The 21,149-nt window shown below is 53.3% G+C and overlaps 6 protein-coding genes across 6 annotated transcripts; 2 read left to right on the top strand and 4 right to left on the bottom strand.

Annotated features, from left to right (window-relative positions):
* Positions 1-22: 22 nt before the first annotated feature.
* Positions 23-1,044, bottom strand: J4E84_003472 (uncharacterized protein; the record flags this gene model as incomplete). Its single annotated transcript, XM_049386084.1, has 4 exons — positions 23-268; positions 327-785; positions 837-982; positions 1,038-1,044. 4 exons carry the CDS (start codon positions 1,042-1,044, stop codon positions 23-25), a joined length of 858 nt encoding a protein of 285 aa, XP_049245933.1.
* An 861-nt stretch (positions 1,045-1,905) lies between these two features.
* On the bottom strand, positions 1,906-4,748 carry J4E84_003471 (uncharacterized protein; the record flags this gene model as incomplete). The annotated part of the gene is made up of 3 exons (XM_049386083.1): positions 1,906-2,176; positions 2,223-4,587; positions 4,637-4,748. 3 exons carry the CDS (start codon positions 4,746-4,748, stop codon positions 1,906-1,908), a joined length of 2,748 nt encoding a protein of 915 aa, XP_049245932.1.
* Positions 4,749-9,601: 4,853 nt separating this feature from the next.
* J4E84_003470 (uncharacterized protein) lies at positions 9,602-10,219 on the top strand (the record flags this gene model as incomplete). The annotated part of the gene is made up of 2 exons (XM_049386082.1): positions 9,602-9,659; positions 9,858-10,219. The coding sequence occupies 2 exons, from the start codon at positions 9,602-9,604 to the stop codon at positions 10,217-10,219; spliced, it is 420 nt and encodes a 139-aa protein (XP_049245931.1).
* Positions 10,220-11,854: 1,635 nt separating this feature from the next.
* Positions 11,855-13,068, top strand: J4E84_003469 (uncharacterized protein; the record flags this gene model as incomplete). The annotated part of the gene is made up of 2 exons (XM_049386081.1): positions 11,855-12,254; positions 12,314-13,068. 2 exons carry the CDS (start codon positions 11,855-11,857, stop codon positions 13,066-13,068), a joined length of 1,155 nt encoding a protein of 384 aa, XP_049245930.1.
* Positions 13,069-13,201: 133 nt separating this feature from the next.
* J4E84_003468 (uncharacterized protein) lies at positions 13,202-17,750 on the bottom strand (the record flags this gene model as incomplete). The annotated part of the gene is made up of 2 exons (XM_049386080.1): positions 13,202-17,400; positions 17,639-17,750. 2 exons carry the CDS (start codon positions 17,748-17,750, stop codon positions 13,202-13,204), a joined length of 4,311 nt encoding a protein of 1,436 aa, XP_049245929.1.
* A 406-nt stretch (positions 17,751-18,156) lies between these two features.
* Positions 18,157-19,439, bottom strand: J4E84_003467 (uncharacterized protein; the record flags this gene model as incomplete). The annotated part of the gene is made up of 3 exons (XM_049386079.1): positions 18,157-18,297; positions 18,347-18,687; positions 18,821-19,439. 3 exons carry the CDS (start codon positions 19,437-19,439, stop codon positions 18,157-18,159), a joined length of 1,101 nt encoding a protein of 366 aa, XP_049245928.1.
* Positions 19,440-21,149: the final 1,710 nt, after the last annotated feature.

Raw genomic sequence — 21,149 nt, 5'->3', positions numbered from 1 at the left:
ATGAGTTGATGGACCAGACGGATCATTCGACGACCTCGTCGACGGCATAGAGATTCTGGTTAAGAATCTTGTTCATGGTGAACATGTGGACGCGGTCTTGTTTGAAGACTGCACGCATGGCGTCGTCGCAGCGAATCTGGCGCCTGTCGTCCGGGTCTTGTAGCTCGCGCTCCTTGACGTACTCCCATATCTTCTTAACGGTCTGGGGGCGCGAGAGCTGGGTTTCGCCGAGGAGTTCGGAGAGGGCTGGTGAGAGGGCCATGGGTTTCTGGGTGTGGTTAGCTTTGGCTTGGGGTGGTGATGTAGACTACATGAGGTTGACTTACGTGGAAGCCTCCTTTCCGGCTCGGGCTCTTCTTCTCGCCTCCACTACCCGATGCGATGTCGCTGTCGTCTTCATCCTTGATCCGGGTTGAGCTCTTCTTCTTGGTCTTGGTCTTTTTTGGCGCGGCTGCTTTCCGCTTTGTGTTCCCGCCGCGTGTCGCCCTGCCCATGCGCGCGTTCTCCTCGGCTTGTAACCTCGCCGCGAATGCAGCATCGTCATCCTCGTCCTTCACCTTGGTCTTCTTGACCTTCTTCTTAGGAGGCGCAACATCCTCGACCTCAGACAGCGCGGACTCGTCATCGGGCGGCGATCGCTTGTTGTGGGAGACGTCGGATGTATCATCATTCGAGGCCTTTGCGCCGTTCTCGACTGTGGGTATAGGTTCAGAAACCTCGGAACCGCCATTCTGCTCGTTGTTGAACTTGTCGAACCGCTGCATAATGAGCGTGGTGATCTGGTCCTATTTGCGAGTCTCAGTATATGCCGCTGTATGTTATATTGAGCTTCAAACCTTCTGCTGTGAAAGGTCATCCTCGACTCTCTCTTGTAATCCTTTCCGTATGCGCTTTGCGCTGATGGTGTTGATGTCGCTGGCGCGTAGGATTTCGTCGATAATGACCGAGTAGGAAGCTTGCACTTCGGCGGGGAGAGGGTCTGCTGTGACACGTTAGAATGTAGACATACGCGTAGCAGACGGCAAGCGGGCACGTACCTGCCATGGCTGCGATATTTCAAGTCTCGACAGCAAGAAGTTGCAAAGGTAGACGCTGTAGGTAGAGAGGTAGTCGCCGCGGGGAGCAGTCTCCAAACCGCAAATTATCGCGGAGCTCCGATGCAGCTGCGATGTTCGTGGTGGCTATGTCGTGCAAAGAACCGCGGTTGGTACCAGGGTCGCGGAACCACCAATGGGACCTAAGATGTGGATGGATGCAGAAGATACGTAGAGAGCGTCGCGTATGGCGGGAATGTCGCCAGTCTCTCACGTAGCGATCGGCAAGCGTCGTCGCGCAATAAACTCCAAGACGGGTGAGAGAGGGCCAGCGAAGGTGCCCGGGCAGCCAAGTAGGTCGGGCGCCTCAAAAGGGTAGTTCCGTAGTGGGGTGCAGTCACGGGCAAGCGACAGCAATCTCGTGTGGGAAGAGGCTCAAATTTAGAAAGTAGTTGCAGCGGAGCGTGGGTGGTGTCGTGGAGATGAACGGGGCAGGTGAACAGAACTAAGGTTCATGGATCGTTGCAGCATGCGCGATGAGGTGTGAAGTCGAATGCACGGGCGCCGTCTAGCTCAGGTACGCCGATGGAGGCTGGGAACCACGACCATCTAAGTAGTTCGATCCGACAAAGAAAAGCAATCCCGACACTCTTGTTGGCCCTCACAGTGCTTGCACGCGCGCAATTGTCAGAGACACAGGTTTTCCGTCATGCATCGCATCGCCTGCACAAGCTGCAAGCTACGTATTTGTTGGTTTCCATGCCAAATGCGGTAATCTATGTATGCCACTAGTCGGGGTCCAACAGCCTCGCTTTCAACCTTGGAACCATTCAAGTCGACGCCACTTCCATGGTTGAAGCCGCCAACAACTTCACATAACCAGACATCCTACTCCATACATCTGCTTTTCCACCGCGCTCTTGATTTGATACCAGTCCGCTCTCCTCTCCGCAAACTCATACACCTCTTCTGCTCGGAATATGCCGTGGTATCTGTCCGTGTCGGCAATGATGGTAGCGATCTCTTTCGCTTCCTTTGCGTCGATGAGATATATCTGAGAGAGCTCGCGAAGCGCGGCGAAGTACTGCATAAGGGGCTTGTTGCGCAGCGATACAATGTACGCGTTGTATGCATTCATGTCACTGCTGGGATTAGTTCATGTCTAGGTCTCCGCATCATGTGTCATACCTGATGAGTTTGATGGCGCCATCCACACTGATTCTCTGACGCTTCAGGTGCTTGCATAGAGCAGTGAACAAGCGCACACCAACTTCTTGGTTGAAGACGTCCAGGACGTTCTTGTCTGTGCTGCCGATGAGCATGTTTGTGTGTGACGAAACAACTTCCACAATCTTCGTTGCCGTCTGGCTAGGTCCAATGTCGGACATCTGCACCTGCCCGTTGGGCCCAACGGGAGGATTGAAGTCGGATGGGTGTTGTGTAGTGCCGCAGAGATACTCCACTTCGTCCATCAGCACATCGATACCCTTGTTGAGACCTGCAGCGACACGCTCATCCAACATGGCCTCAAAACGCTTCTTCTCCTTTGCGGCAAGGCTGAGGAAATCGTCGCGGTCGGTAAGATTGGCAGCCACAAGCTCCTGGAGATAGAACACCTCGACCATCTGTTGTATCAAGTCGCCAACGTTGACCAGTTCCAAGAAGGCTACCAGCGGCGCAACACCCTCTTTACTATGATCCGCGACTTCTCGCGGCTTATAGTCAGCCAAATGACTGACAGCCTTGTCGAATCCCAACTTCATATGGCGGTTGCCGAGAATCTGGACTAGGTTGATAAAGATCTGCTCAGACTGTTCCTTCGCCTCTTCACCGGATTGGCCACCAAGTCTAACAAATCGCGCGGCTCTTTCCAACCCAGACTTGGCCATGTGTGTCAGGTTCAGCGCCACTTCGATGCTAAACAGCGATCGGATGCCCTCCAAACGCGAGTTCATGATTGCTGCTTTGGCAGCAAGTTCAGTGGTTGGGGCTTCGATTCGCGGTGTAGGCGACCGTTCGCCAGAGAGAGGAGTGCCGAGTCTTGAGGTAGGGTCCAATGCGTTAGTGCCGTTTACGCCAGTTACGCTTTCGTTGGGCTTGCTAGCACTAGAGCCGCCAATAGCTGGGAGCACATTTACAGGCATCATGACCACCTTCTTGAATGATGACAGAAAGTCCTGTTTAACAGCTTTCCGGTTAACATTGGCCATGTATAATGTTTCAGTGCTCTGCTCTTCTTCCATCAGACGCTTCTCCCACAGGTCAACTTCTGCAGCTGACTTTCGCTTGAAGTAATCTAATTCCTCTTGTAGGTAAAGGTCGATGTGTTGCTCAAAGCAACGAGACACGATGCGCATGGCCTCTTCGCGAAAATCGGGCTTCGACGCATTGGTAGGTTGTAATGAGACTGCAAGTTGCAGCGCTTGCTCATAGAGTCCCGCAACTGCTTTTAGATATGCTTCGATGCTTACATCGTGAGCCTCGTCGAACAAAGTCGTGAGATATTCGGCGATGACGTCATCCGCAACGCGCTCAAAGAAGGTTTGTAGCACGTCGACAGTGGGGGGAAAGACACGATCGATTATGTCTGCTTCTTCGTTGAGCGCACTTGCCAATCCTCTGAAAAACTCGTGGGATGGTTCCAGTGTCAGCACTTCGTTGCGTAGGCAATCTGCAGGGTCACCAAGCTTCTCTTTCTCCAGCATCAAAGGGTGATTGTGAATAAAAGAGTCCAAACATGCCGCGCCGCCGTTTAGAGCCACGAGGACGGTAGCAAATCTCTTCATACGTCCGTCAAAGTCTTTGTCTGCATAGCCTTGCTCAAACTCTCGGAGTACAGCGTTCTCGAAGATGCCAGTCATCGTGTCTAGTTTCTCCTCGCGCTGGCTCCAACCTTGCGCATAATCACTTTTTGCAAATATCTTGAGCTGCGCCAGCATCTGAGCCTGTTGCTCGGGATCGCGGTAGGTCCGAAATAGAATAGGATCTGTATGACTTCTTGACCTCTCCAAGTCATAGTAGAACGGGGCCAGCGCCCCGTAGACTTTGCCGTACTCTTGCCGCGCCATGCCTCGAATCGAGCGTACATTCGCAAGGACCTTGACAGCTGCCTGCGGATCCACCGCGTACGAGCTCTGTGCCAACGTTCCGGAAGGTGACAATGTCATGTCGTTGAAGCCCTTGTCCAACGTCGTAGCGCGAGGTCTACTTCGGTGTTCCTGAGACTTCCGCAGCATGTCTTCCTCTATGGTGGCATCGAACAGTGTCATGCTTGTCTTGCCAGGTACGTCATCCCCCAGAGGCATCCCGTTGGTGCTGCCATTGAGTGCAACACCAGACCTCCGGGCCTCCTCCGCTTTTTGTGCCTCGAGCTTTTTCCGCATGGATTCCTCAAATCGTTGTTTGGCCTCGGCTTCATTCCAGCAGCCCATGCTCCGAAGTCGTTGTATCCACCTGGTATCGTCGTATACCATCTCGCGCATGCGTCTCGAGGTGCGCGCGAAGCTGAACATGTCGGCGACGGGAAGGTAATCGAGGATGGCATTGATGAGCTCTACGTTGTTTCGTCAGACGGTGGACTTCGTATGGTGCTGTCTCCCTACCGGCTGGCAATACAGCTTTGGAATCGTGCACCAACTGTGTGGTCCTCAGCGATGCGAGGACCGACGGCTGTGTCGGGGGCACCGCCCGCTTAAAGTTGGACTTGGTCGCCATGGTTCAGATATCACGGTAGAGACTGTGGTGGTTGTATGCGAGTGCGTGTGTTTCTCATTATCGGGGTCCAGCGATGCCTCGCGTGTGGTGGCTGCGGGGAGCTTTTGGAAGGGTGGAGCAGTGACCGCTGGCGGCTGGCGGCAGGGTCTCGTAGATCCAACATGGCGCAAGATTGATCGCCCGGCAACTAGAATCTACACATGACGCAAGCAAGGCTGCGTGGACTACATTCACTGTCAACCTCTCCTCTGAACACTGTAACACTGGTGTTGATGGCCATTACGCTCCAAGGCATTGTGTTGGGCAGGCACGCGACCAGATCAACACGCGCAAAGTGTGAAAGTAACAAGGCACCGATGCGCGACCGCCACAGTTGTACCTGAGGATGCATAACCCTATGGCGATGCACTGACTAGCAAGTAAAGCCGTAGAGATGAAGCTTCTTCTGGGGCGAGCCCAATGCACTGTGCAGACCATGGCATTCTCAACTCGGACATTTCATGACGGCACACGCGCGTCGCTGTGCATCGATCGCAGATGCGCGCATAGAGGGTGGTTAACCCTCCTCCGCGAGATGAGTGTCTCTGAGGATAGACTTCAGTCTGGCTAGGTAACGTCCAACACGTGCATCGGCAGGCGCAACCCAAATCACGAGTTACAGCCAAGCGGCGCGTCTGGAATTACCCAAACCAACTCAAAGTCTCGCCAGCCAAGGTTTTCACAGTTGAGATCGTCTCAGATCTGGTTGCTATTGTAAGATGAGGCGCGCGTGGTACCCGAAAGGTTATAGCCCCTGGGACCAGAGGACTTCCGTAGTCCTTCGTGCTCGACTCAGACTTTGTGTCCTCTGGCTGTGCAGCGCATGCTGAGTGGCGATCTCAGGAGGACCTTGGAGGCTCTGTTCGTGTTGCTTTGGAGCCAAGGCAAAGAGTCCTCCAGCAGGCAAAAGGCTACTATAGAGTCCTTCTCTGAGGGGCACTGCAGGGCGACCTGTAGGGCTTTCCCAGACATGTTGTCGCAGCAACTGCGCGGTTTTCCCATGTGTCGATGATTGGTATAGGGCGCTGGGGCGCAGCCGGGCACCGAAGGAGGGCGTGGCCACTGGGAACGCGTAAACTTCCCAGTCTTGTCCACGGCCACAGGTCCAGCTCTCTGCCCAGGTGTCATCCGCAAAAGGGATGAAACGGAGCCCTGGCTGGCCGTCTCTCTGGCTGACGAAAGCTCGCGAGACGTCAGTAGGCGCACCCTCCAGGCCTGTACCTGCGTCTCCGAGAGCGGGCCGACCGATCCAGACCTAGCGCGCACTGGCGGCGTGGCTCGTTTTAACGTGACAGCGTGTCTGGGAGCAGCATCCGGGAACCTCGTGATCTTGTGTCGCCAGCGCATGCGGCTCTGGTGGACCGCGCGTGGCCTGAGACGCGGTGACGCGCTGTCCTATGACGGCATAACGGCTGTTCGGCGAAGCACCTAGAAGGAATCTAGAAACACCTTATGAAAGGTTGTGAAGGGGTGCTGCTGGGTCTCGGGCCTCGATGGGCAGGGATGGCGAGAGTGAAGCAGCGAATGGGTTCGGCTTCCGCAGCTTCTAGTCCCCCAGGACCTTCCTCACATAGGCGCGACAGCTTATGTTATTCAGGCACGGATGCCAGGCTTGTCGACGATTCTTTGAGACACCGGGTCAGCGAGGCGGATCCACGATTGGCTGTTTCACACTGAATTGTGGGGGTGACAGCTTTGTCCTGTTCCATCCCCTTTCAGACGCCGTCCAAGAGTCATCCCAGAGAAGCAATGTGCGATTGCTTCACTTCCAGTTGGCTGTGCCTGCCATACGCACCGAAGGGCCACGTACTGGGTGCCCTCTGATGGCCCGTCCGTTGCCCCGTGGATCATGGAGGACACGGCCAAGGTAGACGTCAGTATCACGAGTTACTGGAGGACCATGACTTCAGAAGTTAAATATATATGTCCCAGCTATCGGTCCACTGTCACAAGTACTGACACTCCTGTTGCACCGCTACCATACAAAACAACGTTTGCGAATCTTTAAAGTCTCACACAAAGTCTCACCTCTACCCACTCTTAAGCACACCTGCACCAATCTGAACACCGCCCGTACAACATCAACATAATCGAATCCGACAATATGGTCTCCGCAATGTACAAACCCAAGACCCCCAACAATGGTCAGCCTGGTGATGGTGGTCGTAAGTGTTTCCAAAAAGAATGGTCCTGGAGTTCCATGCTAACAGCCACATCAGGAAAGCCGCTTACCCAGGCCGACAAATGAAAGAAAGGCTGCGCCTTCACCACCAATCAACCACCCACCACCTCCTGCATCTCGGCTGGCGCACCATACGTTCTGTTTCGAAAACCGATTTCGCATTCCTTATTGCCATGGAAAAAAGCTGCTCAGCATGTTGCAGTGCAACCGCGTCGCTTTTGTCTCGCGATCCGGCTGTCCTTCCCCTGGCCCCCGTCCTCCCTGCTAGGTCTCAGACGCGCTATCGCTGAGATCGCTTCACGAGGCGCAGCACCACAGCAACGACCGATCGGGAGAATGCTGCTCCGGGCTGTGTTTGCTCCGGTGAGCAGTACAGGCACAGGAGTCATCAACGACACGACCGAGGCGACTTGGAGGACCTGGGGCTGCTACTTATCCAAGAGGCCAAACCGCGAAGTTGCCTGTGGGTGCCTTGTGTGCGCCCCGCCGCGGTGTGGCTCTAAGGCTGCGGCTGTGCAACCCATGTGCCCACAAACTTCACCCAGCCCTACTAGGCACCGAACGTCAGTTCACCATTTTCGGTATCCACTGGCCGCTTTTCTGCCTGGAGATTGGGCCCTGGCCCGTCATTCGGCTTCAACACCGTGGCTCTGCTGCTAAACAGCGGTGACTAAAGGAGTCACCCTCGAGGTAGACAGGGCTGTTAGCCTTCTGGAAGGACGCTAGAAGGAAGGCAGCCTGGAAATCGCCTTGTATCTCAGGTCACACCCAATGAGCATTTTCAATTTCCTCTCCAGTGGCGCAGTCATGGTTCTTTTGACAAGCAATTGAATCACCGGAGCGGATTAATCTCAACTCTCGCTGCGTCACAGCCTGAAAGAAGGCAGTCATTGCCTGTTCCTGGCGGGAATTGAGGCACTACGACAGGCCTCAGGATAGATTTATAGACAATACAAACGCCTCCGAAGGCTTGAAACCTCATCAACCACATCTCAACCTTGACTCTGCCTGCATACCTTACACGAACCACAGCCCGCAACCTTTAGCCACGCCTATCAGCAAGCCATCTCAGCCCCAACCCAAACTCAATCCATATACAACTACCACACCACCATGAGACTCCTCGAGCAAAACGACACTCCCTCCTACGCCGACCCCCAGCCTCGAGACGGAGGTGCACCAAACCCAGGCGCAAGACTTTCATCATCCATGTTGCTGTCCATGGCAGGAACTGAGCCCCAACCTCGCGATGGTGGCTAATGACCTTGGAGATGACTTCAGTAAGTTCAATGATTTTCACTCTGTTCATGCCAAGACTAACATGACCTAGATCGTAATTCCAGTCCTTCATTCAGCTGAACAAACCGACTTCATCTCTCCGGCATTACTCTCAAACAAACCCGGGTTGATATAAACAACTACAACACCAACGACTCCTACACATGCTATCCACGGCTTTGGCCTTCCACTAGCAGCACCCTCGCATCGTCCTTCCGGTACACCATTTGCTACTTCGACGTCGATTTCCTTTATTGTTTTGTATCATCAGTTGCATCTTCGGCGTTTCTTGGGGCTTTCTTCTACTGTACAATAAGAGAATGTACAATGGGCATGGCAGCGATTGCTTTCTGGGGATATAGACGGCGTTTTCATAGAAAGCAGGGCTACCTCATAGCCGGACTTTCATTTTGCGCCTTCCAGGCGAGATAGATGGGCATTGCGTCGATGCATTATTGGATTCGCTTCCATACGACATGTATCATAGAGTAGACAATGAGTAGCCACACTCCGTGGCTATGACAATCGCACAACTTCAAGTTCGAAAATATCTTGCGCAATGAAATTGGGCTGTGAGGAAGAAAGGTTCACGTTGATGGGATTGTTGAACTGGGTGTTCGCTCGCGTATCTGCATCTCTACCCCACGCTGCCTGGCCCAAGCCTTGGCATAGATAATGAGATTACTGTACCGCGTGGACGCGCCTGCATGCTTGCTTCTTCTCCCCGTGGGTGCCTGTATCATATATGCGCGCAGTTGCGTCGTAAGCAAACCTCCAGGCAGCTTTTTGTACATTCTCAAAATACCTGATGATCTCGCTACCGACTCCCAGATCTCGTCTTTCGACTCGAGCATGACGTTCTCCCGCCCATAGTGCTCGGCTTATGGACCCCGCAGCAGCAACTAGACGTTAGTCACAGAAACCCAAAAACAGAGTCACGCACGCGCACAGCATGGAGATTTTCACGGCTCAGAAAGCAACGTGCCGCCTAGTCGACCAGAATGAGCACCACCGGCGCGTCGTGCCCAGGCGCGAGCAGACGACTGGTGCTTGTCACCAAGGTCTTCAGCGACCACGATTCCTTCTGGCGCGCAAAACGGAGCACAGTCCTTGAAAGTCTTGTCCTTGCGCCTGGCTTGCTGGTCGCGGAAGAGCCAAGAGCACGGTCAATATAAGAAGTGTTGTGACTGCCATCGCGTCATCACTTGGGCCTTGTTCAATCTCTCTCACCTTGACGTTTTGTACCCAAGTAAGCGCCGCGACTTCACGGTTTGCGCCAGCGAACACACTCCTACAACAGCAGCCTGCTATCAATCGTGCTCCCAAAGCTCATTACAACAACAATTCGCCGAAGATGACCACTCGACCGAACGAGTACCAGCGTGTTGCGTCGCACGGGCGCGGAGGTGCTGGTAAGCCTACCTATACTTTCCTCCAGACGTGAAGCGCGACTCCGCGACGCTTGCAGTGGAACGACTGGGTCTGCATGTCTTTGCAGCGCACACCAGCGCGCAAAGACTGCCACCCTCTGTCGCGTAGCCAAAGCAGCCCTTGGAGTGCCTGCGATTGTTCACCAGCTTCTGCGTCTGAGCGACCACTGATGTTTGCAGGCAACATCGCAAAAGACGACCCTACCAACTACCCCAAGCCAGAAGATCTCGTCACCCCGACCCTCAAGTCCAACACCTACACCACGGGCCGAGGTGGAACTGGAAACATGGCGCGCAACGACCCCGAGCGTCCTGACCTTGCGCGCGCTGCCCAAGACGTCGAAAGCAAGCCGCACCCAGAGCCGCAAGGCCCCAAGCACTACGGTCGTGGAGGTGCCGCCAACATTATCGGTGATGGACAACCCGCGCAGCGAAAGAGCGCCGAGGCTAAGCGCAAGAGCGAGGACGAGAAGCGCGAGGACAACGGCAAGGGCCTGCTCGGCAAGGGCAAGGATTTGTTGAACAAGTTGGGCAAGAAATAAGTCTGACCTGTTCAGCGGTCAACGACACCATGGTACATTGTAGCCGTGTATGATGCGCTGCCTACCTGGAGTAGTCGATGAGGCTTTCGGTTTCTCTTTTACGGTTCATGATATCCCCGGAATTGCAAGGCTTTTGGTCTGTGGGCGGAGGAGTTGGTGTATCTTTCTATGATTTTCAACATTGTCTAACCTAACTAGCATAATGGTATTCAGTTGCTTGATCATCCTACTGACTGCCATGCTTGGCTAATCAGCTTTTCGATGCGGCTGCCATGCCATTCTTTCGAGATAGCGTGCTTTCTCATCACGATAGTGTGTTGATTGGGCGTCCATGCATACTACGCAGGCGTCTTCTGAGAGTGCCCAAGTATTACATCATCACATGGCCGATCCCAACATTCATACAGTCCCTTCACCGCTTACATACGATTTGCGCACTAATACTTGCTTTTCTCCTCTCGTTAGCACCATCGGCAGTCAGTTATTTTAGACCTCGCAAAATGCTTTGATAGGACGATGCTGGGTATTCCGCCCATAAAGGGTCTTCGGCAAGAGGCAAGCGTCATGCGCGGGGGATTTGCACCCCGGGACAACCACCCACAGCGGGGCACTCATCCTTCTACTGTTCCATCAAGACAACGTCATGCGCATGGTCTGAATGCATCTTCTCGAGGTCTTGCACTGCAGTATCGCAATGCAAGTCCCAGGAAAGGTGTTCCGAGCGAATGTGTCACTTCCAACTGCCGATTCTGACGAGCACACCACCACATACGAGCCGCCCTCTACCAACGTGGTGAACTAACAACCCATTCCAGTCGCGCTCAACTCCGGTATCCGATGGCTCGGTACGCTATCAACGCAGTGCGCCGCTCCTCCATCACCTGGTATGGTCCTGTCTTTATGGAGGGTCGTCCGACCGCTACACTGTGGCTGCAGATAATGCCTCATTGGGATGCATGCTTTTGGTGGGGGGTGTAAGGGGGTGACGTAGAGAGTCCAGCAAAAGTTCAGCTGATATGCGATACTGTCGAGAAGAGAGACCATCTACGGGGTTGAAACAGTACTTTGATTTGCGCAAGAGGTAGACAGACGCAGTACTCCAGAGTACGCGAAGCAGTTCGCATAGAGCAGCCTTACTGTATTCTTCCGCACCCTCTAGAGGTCCGTATATGCACAGCATCGGTCCTATACCAGCTCCGGATCTTGCTCCGCTTCACACTGTCCATACGTAGGCAAGTAGACCGGTGAGCGGCGATAGACCTGCCCGGCATGCGCTCTTGTCCGAGGGCGTGAACCTCGGAATCTTGGGCATGATGACACCACACCGTTCATGCGTAGGTATGTGGTTTGTCCAGCTTACGACAACTACGCCTCATTGTACGACGTGGGCTGGCACGATTGGTCTGTAGGAGCCCTCGTGCAGCCTTCAACTTAGCCGACGTTTTTCTTCCCAGCTGGATGTGATTCGGCTTATGGTAGGATGAGTGTCGGCTTGCGTATTAAGGTTGCGGTACGTCCCGCTGCAGTGGATTACCGGCTTTGTATACATTTCTGCATTCGCAATCTCTTGCTGCTTTATATGATTCCACTCCTCAAGACTATCTGAGCAGCAGATAGTTCATCATTTATCACAGTATGTCGACTACCACTATCGAGACGGAGACGCGCGCGGATACATGGGTCCATTACCATGATGGTGGTGTTCCTGGTCGAAGACCAATTCTCAAGGGCACCGCTGCTAAAGAGACGTTCACCGAACTGCCAAAAATCGACTTTAGACGCATATACTCGGACAACTTGGAGGACAGAAAAGAGCTAGCCAGAGAAGTCGGCGCCGCATGTCGAGACATAGGCTTCTTCTACGCAGTGAACCACGGGGTGGACGATGATGTACTGGAAGACACTTTCGATGCGTTGAAGGAGTACTTCGCGTTACCAACCGACGTCAAAATGGAGACACACAACCAGAAGACGGAGAAGTTCAGGGGTTACGAAGCGTTCTTGGAAGGCAAACTCGACCCAAGTACACGAGGAGGTAACGTCTTCACTGCCTCCACTCACACAACAACTCATCCCTCTAACACCACTATCTAGATCTAAAAGAAGGCTTCCTAATGGGCGAAGACTTCACCGACTCAGAACAACTCTCCCTCATCTCCTCGCTCCCTCCCTCCCCACAAACCCCGCGCAACCAATGGCCCAGCCACCCGTCCGCCCTCTTCTGGCGCCCTGCCATCTACCGCTACTACAAATCCATGTTCGAGTTCAGCAAACGCATGCTCCACATCTTCGCTCTCGCTCTCGACCTCCCCGAAGACTACTTCGACACCATAACCACACACCCCATGACCAACGTCCGCGCCGTCCACTACCCACCCCAAGAGCGTCAAAGCGACGTAGGGATCGGTGCCCACACAGACTTTTGCTGGTTCACGCTCGTGTGCCAATCCAAAACGGCGTACCCGGCTCTCGAAGTGCTAAACGCGAACGGCATCTGGGTCCCCGTCCATCCCCAACCCAACACGTTCGTTGTTAATATTGCGGATTTCCTCAAGTTGGTTACGGGTGGCTCGTGGCAGAGTACTGTGCATAGAGTGAGGAATATCGGCGGCGAAGAGAGGTATAGTATGCCGTTCTTCTTTAGCCCGAATGAAGATGCAAAGGTTAGTGTTGTGCCGCATTTGAGAGAGGAGGGGAAGCGGTACGATGAGTTTGGCGTTGGGGAGTACTTCCAGAAGAGGCTGGATATTGATCGGAGGACGCATTTGGATGAGGGTGAGAAGAAGAAGGAGGAGGAAGAAGATAAGCCAAAGAGGCCAGTGAGGGAGAGGAAGGACAGTGGTCTCTGAGTATGCAAGCTTAGTCAGCATGTAAAGTAGGATGAATTTGATCTGACGCTGGGGCCGTTATGATACCCATGAACTACACATTATAGACAGGAGAAAATGCCACATTTCGTAAACTCATAAGACCATACCATCATCAAGCATGACCGTTCCGCCTCTTCGCTTCCTCCAGCGCCATTCGTAATCGATTTTCCTTCTCTGCGTCCTCGCTACTCTTTCCAATCTTCCTCCGCACCAACTCTCCGATTTCAGCATCGTCGCTATCCAGCACACTAACCCTCCTTTGAAACTCCTCCACCAAGTCCTTCTCTGCTTCCCTCTTCTCAGCCTCCAATTCGCGTATGCGCGCTGGATCTGCACTATTGGCTGTCACTTGCGCAATCTCCGCGTCGATATCGGCGTTGTTGGATCCAATCTCCAGCGCGTTGAAAAGGGAGAGGAGCGCCTTGGACGATTCCTTCAGAGCCTTAAGAGCGGTGCGTGCATCATCGAGGACCGCTGGATCACCGCTGCCATCTTCAAGGTCCTTGATAGCTGCAACGATGTGGTCAATTTCTTTTTGCTCAGTGCTGACTGCACTGACAATTATATCCTCGACAAGGCGGACAAGCTCGCCTACACGCTCCGCCTTCTCGCGCTTAGCTTTGAACATGGCTTGCTTCTCAGCGTTGTCGTAGTGTTTCTCCACGGTTTTCATCTGGCTGATGTTGCCAGCGGCGTACAGAGGTTGTGTCTCCGTCTTCTTGTAGCGTCTGTCGCGTTCGGCAACGAGTTGTACGACATCGTCGTGTCTCTTTTCCACTTGCTCATGGATGTCTCTCAGGAGCTCGAAACAGTCCTTTGTGCTTGAAGTATCGATTCCTTCCATGCTCTTAACTCCTGCGACGGAAGACGATAGGAGGCGCTTAGCTTCGACGTGCAAGTCCATCAACGCTTTAATCTCGCCATGTAGCCCGGTGAAGATGGGGTCGAATACGGTTTGCACATAGTCACGATATTCCTCTTTGTCCTCTTGCGCTTTGAGCTCTCCCTCCTTCTGCTTGAACTCTTCCTCGAGCTGATTCATCTCCGCGTACGATATCTCGTTGTTGTTGAACAGATCATCGTTGTGCTCCTCGTTTTCTTCTTGACGCTTGCGACGGGCGTCGTCCTTCTTGCGGCGACTCAGAGATGCAGATTTCTCCCATGTCTTCGTAATTTCTTCGGCGGCGCTGGCTTTGGATCCTATGTCAACGAGCCTAGCCCTTATATCCTGAATCCGGTAATTTGGAAGCCCGGAATGCACCTTTTTGGATACTAGTTCCTTCAGCACTCTGTTCGGATCTTCTTTCGTTGGTGCAGTTGAGATCGGGCGGCGCGGCGTCAATTTTAATGGTGCTGGCAAAGGGACGTCTGCTTCGCTACTGGAGGGCCGGGAGGCAGGCGGCTGAGCAGTCGGTTGATGAGCTCCAAAGAATATCTCATCGTGCCCCTTACTGTTGCTACGGCCTGACGGTGAAGATACTCCTGGCGTATTGGAGAAGGACATTGTTGGTCTGTGTCTCAATGGAGCAGGGTCAACTGATATGCTAGTAGGTGGGACATATGCCTTGTATTGGTGTTGCACCTGCTCTTCAGGTGGAGATTGCACTGGCGTCTTGTTCGTATCATCATCAATGGAGCTTGTCGGAGTTAGAATCGTTGTTGATTGCACTGAAGGAGGCGCTCTTGGAACACCCTGGTAGTTTTCAGTAGGCGGAATCGTAGTTTGGCGCGCCAAGATAGGTCGACCACCAGGACTATATTCAAAGTCGTCAAACTCGGACTCCTGCGGTACCTTGATGTTCAGATCCTGTCTCTTAGTGGAGATGTTTGAGGTTGCACGAGAGCGAGCAGCTTGCTCTGGTTGGTGTGGTACCTCTGGGTCCCCTGGAACTGTTTGTGTTGAGGTATCAAGGGAGACGATGGCCCGCATGGCAGACTCGACTTTCATGAACGCCTTGAAAATCTTGACCTTCTCCTCGACTTGCGGTTCCGCGGCCTCACTACGAAGCATGGCTATGTATCGCTCTAACGAGCCGATATACCACGGATTAAGGTCCGGTATCAGATCAGCAGCTGTGGGTTTCGGCGGTTCTTTCGCCTTTTCGGCTTCAAGTTGGCGCTTTAGTTCAGCGACAGAACTATCACGCTCCTCAATATTGTGCTCCTTCCCTTCAACATCTTCTTTCAAAATGTCAATCGCCGTGTTCTTCTCCTTCACCATAGCGTCATAATTGACACTAGCTTGGTCTGTGGTGATTCTCATAGTCTCAATCTGTGCACGTAACACGTCCATCTCGCTCGTGCTGTGAGCTTTCTTAGCTTCGTACTCAGACACGACTTTCTGGCTGCGAGCTTCGAGTTCATCAATCTTTGCTTGTAGTACGGCCGTTTCCCGTTCTGTATCTGTGTGTAACTGTTGGAGAACGTCATCCTTCTCTTTCTTCTCCCGTTCCATATCTGCGCGTAATTGGTTGATAAGGTCGTCCTTCTCTTTGAGTTCCATAGCATAGTCGTAGCTGGAGGACACCACGCCGGTGGAATCATTACTGATTTGTGACCCAAAATGATGCTTCGGTTGGGTAGGTGTGTGTTGCGACGTATCCCATCCGCCCTCTGCGGAGCCAGACCCAGTCATCAACGCAGCAGGCTGATAAGGGGGTTTTGTGCTCTGTATGGGCTTGGGAGTAGTCCGTAAGGGCGCGACAACTGCATCTCCAACGATGAACCCTTGATCTGATGACTGGGAATCTTGACGTCCAGCAATTCCTGTTGCCACAGACGGCGGTGTAGGTGTGAAGCCTTCATCCCATTCGCTCGAACTCACGTGTGCAGGACGCACAGCAGGACTGGGGAACCCATGCGTCGATGGGGGAGACGGAACGTGAGCGGGCAGCTCAATGCTTTCCGGTTGAGTACTGTCGCTTTTCTTATCTTCTTTCTTTGCACCGAAGAGTTCTTCGTCGTCAATTTCCTCACTGCCACCTAGGTGTTCCCAATCAGAAGGTGCACCGGCAGCCAGAACACTAAACTTGGACTTGTCATCTCTGGGTGGAGGTGACGCGGGTAGTCTCGGCTCGGGCGGTTTTGGTGAAGATGTCTTGTTGTCTGCGCGTTGTGCGTAGAGGTTGGCCAAAGCTATCGAACTCACCGAATCGGTGCGTCCAGAGATAGGATTGTAGCCAGAGGCAGAGCTCACACTAGGCCGGTTCGATATCGGAGACACAGGCTGACTCTGCGGGCTTGGTTGATGGTAAAAGTTCGACCCATCAGTATCGATTCGATTGTATGGCTTTGTTTCTTGGCCTTCCTGGTTCGAGATCTGGGGATATTGCTGCGGTGGAACTGGTTCTTGCGCTTGGTACCCTGTTTGCGAGAGTGGTAGCTGAGACTCGTATGCCTGCGGTCTATTGTATTGATAGTTAGGCTCAGGGGCTGGAGATCTAGACTGCCATGAGTCCTGAGGACGAGGATGCTGTGGAGACGGCTGCCCTTGTTGGTCGTACAGAGACTGTTCATATATTGTCTGTGTGGGTGGTTGTTGCGACGGCGCTTGGGAATATGAAGGATGCTCAACCGAAGGTTGTTGATATTGATGCTGCTGCGGTTGTGGGAATTGACCCGACGGCTGCTGGTACTGGTTGGGTATCTGCGATTGCGCATTGTATTGGACGGGCGTGGAATGATCATACTGAGATTGGTGATGGTTTTGTGGAGGAACAACCTGTTGGCTATGCCGTGGAGGTAGAGGCGGCGGTTGCTGCTGCTGTAGACCATGATGTCCATGTGCATATGTGTTTGTGTCTGTATGTGGTGTAGTATGCGTGTAGTGGGCCATGCCGCCTTGAGGTGGCGCATGCTGTGCCTGCTGCCACGAAGGAGCTTCTGGTGGGGGAGAAACGTATGCGCCGGCTGCTGGGTTTGTGTCCGCAGACGGGTACGCTTGTGTACCCTGTTGTGTGTATGCCGGCTGCTGCGCGCTCTGGTTGTTAATTGCAGTGGGTTGCTGTGACCCTACTGATGGGTATGAGCTAACATGACCTGTCCCATAAATGGAGCTGGGTCTCCCTCCCTGCGAAGACTGGAAATATGTCCCGCCCGGAGTGGTTGAAGGCGGGGGAGGAGCTGCGTGATGATATGGCTGTGGTGTTGCTTGCACCGGATATCCTCCCTGCTGCGTATGAGGCGCAAAGCCGTTCCCTGGTTGCGATTGTTGTGACCAGTTCTGCTGCTGCTGCTGTTGCTGTTGTTGTTCGTGCCGTTGGACCGCCGCTGCGAAGCCGTAGGGTTTGGGTGGAGGTGGGGGAGGTTGCTCTTGTTGCTGAGGAGGGTATGATTGATGCTGCGCCCCCGGCATGGTGCCATACGTGCCCGGATTATATCCTGCAGCTACCTGCTGTTGCGATTGATTCCATGGATTCGACGTGTGTGTCGGCGTGGGCGCAGCCCATTGACCGTGGGCTGGGGGAGCGGACGTTTGGTATCCCTGGGAAGCTGTGCCATCGTGTCAGTGCCTCGCTCTGGGACTGTGTGCTACCGTGCATCAACATACCTCCATATCCAGGCGGCGGTGGCGGGACTGGTGGAGGGGCGCCCTGCTGGCCTGTGAAGCCCGTCGTGCTGCCTGGTCGCTGGTATCCTGGTGCTTGCCCGTAGTTCTGCATGGCGCGTGATTTTCCTGTCGCGTTACCGGCCAATATGTGTCGCGCGAGATAGCGGATCGTGCTCGTCAGGAGTGTGGGCTCGGGATACCAGCTGAAGTGCCTGTGTGTATTAATAGGCTCTCCACGAGTGTGACATGCACATGGACGGCACGCGCTGGATTGCGATCACGGAGGTAATTGCGGTATATCGTATGGCATTGATGAAGGTATTAATTACAAGAAGGCGTTACTGAGATACATCAAACTGGGCCTCGTCTGCCCAGCGTAAGGCTGAAAGCTGAAGTCCAAGTGTGCAGAAAGTGGAATGGTGTCACAGCCACGCGATGATCTGCACGCCGCGGTTCGTCCCCGCCCGGGCTTCGCCTTGCCTCATGTGACATGGTTCCTTCACAGCGATCATCGCCATTCAAGTCTTGCTCTTCCGTCTTTGATCCGCGATATACGACAGAACATACTCCACGTCCATCGCAATCGCCTCCAATGTTTCCTTCTGTTGGATGCCCTTTGGTGCCTTTTTCGGCATGCCCCCCGCGGTACTCAACGTCATCTGCGCCATGTTAACAACATTAAACTTGAATGCGAAATCTGAATCCTACCATATCCCAACGATGACGGTCGCTATCGGGCGACTCTGCTTGCTGCGCAGCATCCTCATCACCACGTGTTCTCGATGCGCCAATTAGCCTCTCCAACGAGACGTAGGTTCCTTCTGTCAACTTCTTCCCCTGACGCTGCTTCTGCTTTGCGTCAGGTGTTGAGTCTGGCCCGATATTCGACGGGAATCGGTAGAGTTGCGAAGATCCTTTCGTTTCCATCCGACTCCTCTCTTGCATGATCTTGACATCGCCGAATGATGCATAATCAATTGGAAGCTGAACAGTAAAGGACGAAGCGAGCTCGGAGGGGCTTTCTCCTTCGTACTTGTTCATGGTGACTACTAACGCATGAAATACGCGATCTTGCAGTAGACTCAGCCCGGCAACCTTGGGCATCATATGGAACATTTGCGATACTAAGATATGTCAGCAACGGTGCAGACTGTCATGTAATTTGCGCAAGAGGGCGCTCACTGAACATTTCCACGCTATGAACCTCCTTGTGGTGATTCACGGCTCTCGACGCTTCTTCAGGATCCCATCTCAATAGCTCAACCGCATCGAAAACACTCGGGGTATATGCAGCTTCGTTACGGCTGTGATCTTTCGCCAAAAGATCTCCCAATTCTGAGAACTTGACATGAGCGTTGCTGTGGGTGGAGGTTCTAGCCATCCAACTGGCTTGGTTCAAGTCTTTGATACGCTTCTCGACCGAGACTGGGACTGGAACCATATCGCTGCTCCCTGTAGCATTCAGTGGCGGCATCATCACGTGTCCATTGTCGGGGCTCCAGGTTCCACGCTTCTCAAACCCTTCGTCAAAGTTGATTCCTTGTACCTCGTTGAGAATATCGTCGAGGAACTGGGCTAAAGTGACATGATGATCTGAACTAGCATTATCATGTGACGGGTGATGAGGCAGATCGAGCTTCTTCAGGGGCTTCAAGGTCAGATATTTGCGTGCTGGTCCTGATGTGGGGGAAGTAGTGGTGTTACCAGGTGTCGGATCTGTATCAACTTCCTGGCCAAGATTGTTTGGGGGTTGCACTGGCTTGGACTGAGCAGAATCTCTGACTTCGACGGGCTCAGTCATGGTGGCGATCCAAGTAGCGGAGCGGAAGTCTTGGAAATATGCAATGAGCTACAACAGGTAATCGAAGCGGGATAGCTATAGCTACTTGGTGGCTGACAGAACAGGTGCGTCGAAGGTCTAGACCACTGCAATGCAAGAACTAGTGTAGGACAGCGAGTAGGTGACCCGGCTACCAACACAGTAGTTAGCTTTGTTACACCCCAGTCACTGCGCCTTTTTACGTACATATTTCGGGAAGCCACAGGCTTCTTGCAAGGAAGATATGTGGCGAATGTGATCCGTGTGACTGGTCTGACACGCCAAATTCAGACCTCGGGATGTACAGCGATGGTCTGGAACTGCCTAGAAGTATGTGCACAGAGATTTTAGTGCAGTATAGAGGCAAATCGATGAATGCCAAGCAGAAGTCTGATGGTGGACGTGATGATAGAGATGGAGTCGTTGCACTGGAACGGGAGATCGACAAGGGTAAATATGGCCCTGATTGGCTCGTTCCTGCCTGTGTGACACTACGATGTGCTAGCTGAAGCAGCAACCTTAGAAGCGTTTGCCATGAACTACATAGTAGCTGAAAGAAATACGAAATCTGGTTGCACGTAACTCGAAACTAGGATGAAAATTGGGCTTCGCGTTTTACGAAATACATGCCAGTGACACGCAAGTTACGGGTCCAGTGCTCAGCAAATCAAGAAGTACGACGGGTCCTCCTTTCTATCTACGCTAGTAGCACAAGAACACTGCTACCTGGTGCTCTGAGAGTCTTCCTTGTACTCGTAGAGTATCACAAGCGCTTGTAGAGGGCCTAGGTACGTCGGGTACAGCGTCGAGAAGGTCAACTCCTGCGAACCCGACACATTAGAGTGGTGTGTGAACCCAGGTACCGAAGCGAGTCTTCCTCGACATGCCTTTGATGCCTCTGGGTGTGATCAGCTGCAGAATCTGGAAACCTGCAGCGATGCACGAGTTCGGGACAGCGGTCCAAGCATACCTACACAATCAACACGTGAAGCAAGAAAAGCAACCCTATGCCAGTTGATGTAACCATATCATCAAGATGAGAGCAAAATGAAGAAAGTGTGTAGACGCGGGCCGATTTCCAGTCCAGCATGCCGATCCAGACCAACTCGGCTGCCGACCTGTCCTGTTCACGCTCCGCGGACGTCATAATGATCAGAACAACTACTCCACGGAGCCCACAGCCAACGTCTGTGTCTGCAGGACCCTCTTTCGCGGCAATGGCATGATCCCTCGTTCCAAATATTTGGCTCGACTAACTTTGACTGGTCAGTCGAGCTGCAACTTGTTTACTCCACAGCACCTGCATAATGCACAGATGTCTAGTACACCCTTGCGGGTTATCTTTGCCCTTTCGAAACGACGTGCCGAAATGCTAATTTTACCATGTCAGGATGCATGCGGATGCGAGAATCACGCAACACATAATCAGCTGTTTTCTCATTGTGGAATATCGCAAGATGCTTTGTCTTACTCCGAGGAAGGGCTAATGCCGCGGGGGCCATGCAGAGCGCTGTACGCGGCAGATGGACAGACTAGGGTCCCGGTGATCGACCCTGTATCCGAGCGAGCGCCTTGCGGACGGTCATCGACAAATGCGTTTGTAGGACTTGGTTTTATTGCAGATTTGGGGTCCTGCTGCCTGCCATGTCAGGAGGCTTGTGATGTGGGTGGGTGGGCTTACTCCATTGCTTT

The sequence above is a fragment of the Alternaria hordeiaustralica genome, assembly GCF_023758085.1.
Source record: "Alternaria hordeiaustralica strain BMP 2776 chromosome Unknown scaffold_5, whole genome shotgun sequence".
In the NCBI taxonomy this organism is placed as follows: Eukaryota; Fungi; Ascomycota; class Dothideomycetes; order Pleosporales; family Pleosporaceae; genus Alternaria; species Alternaria hordeiaustralica.
This window is presented reverse-complemented; position numbering and strand designations above follow the sequence as displayed.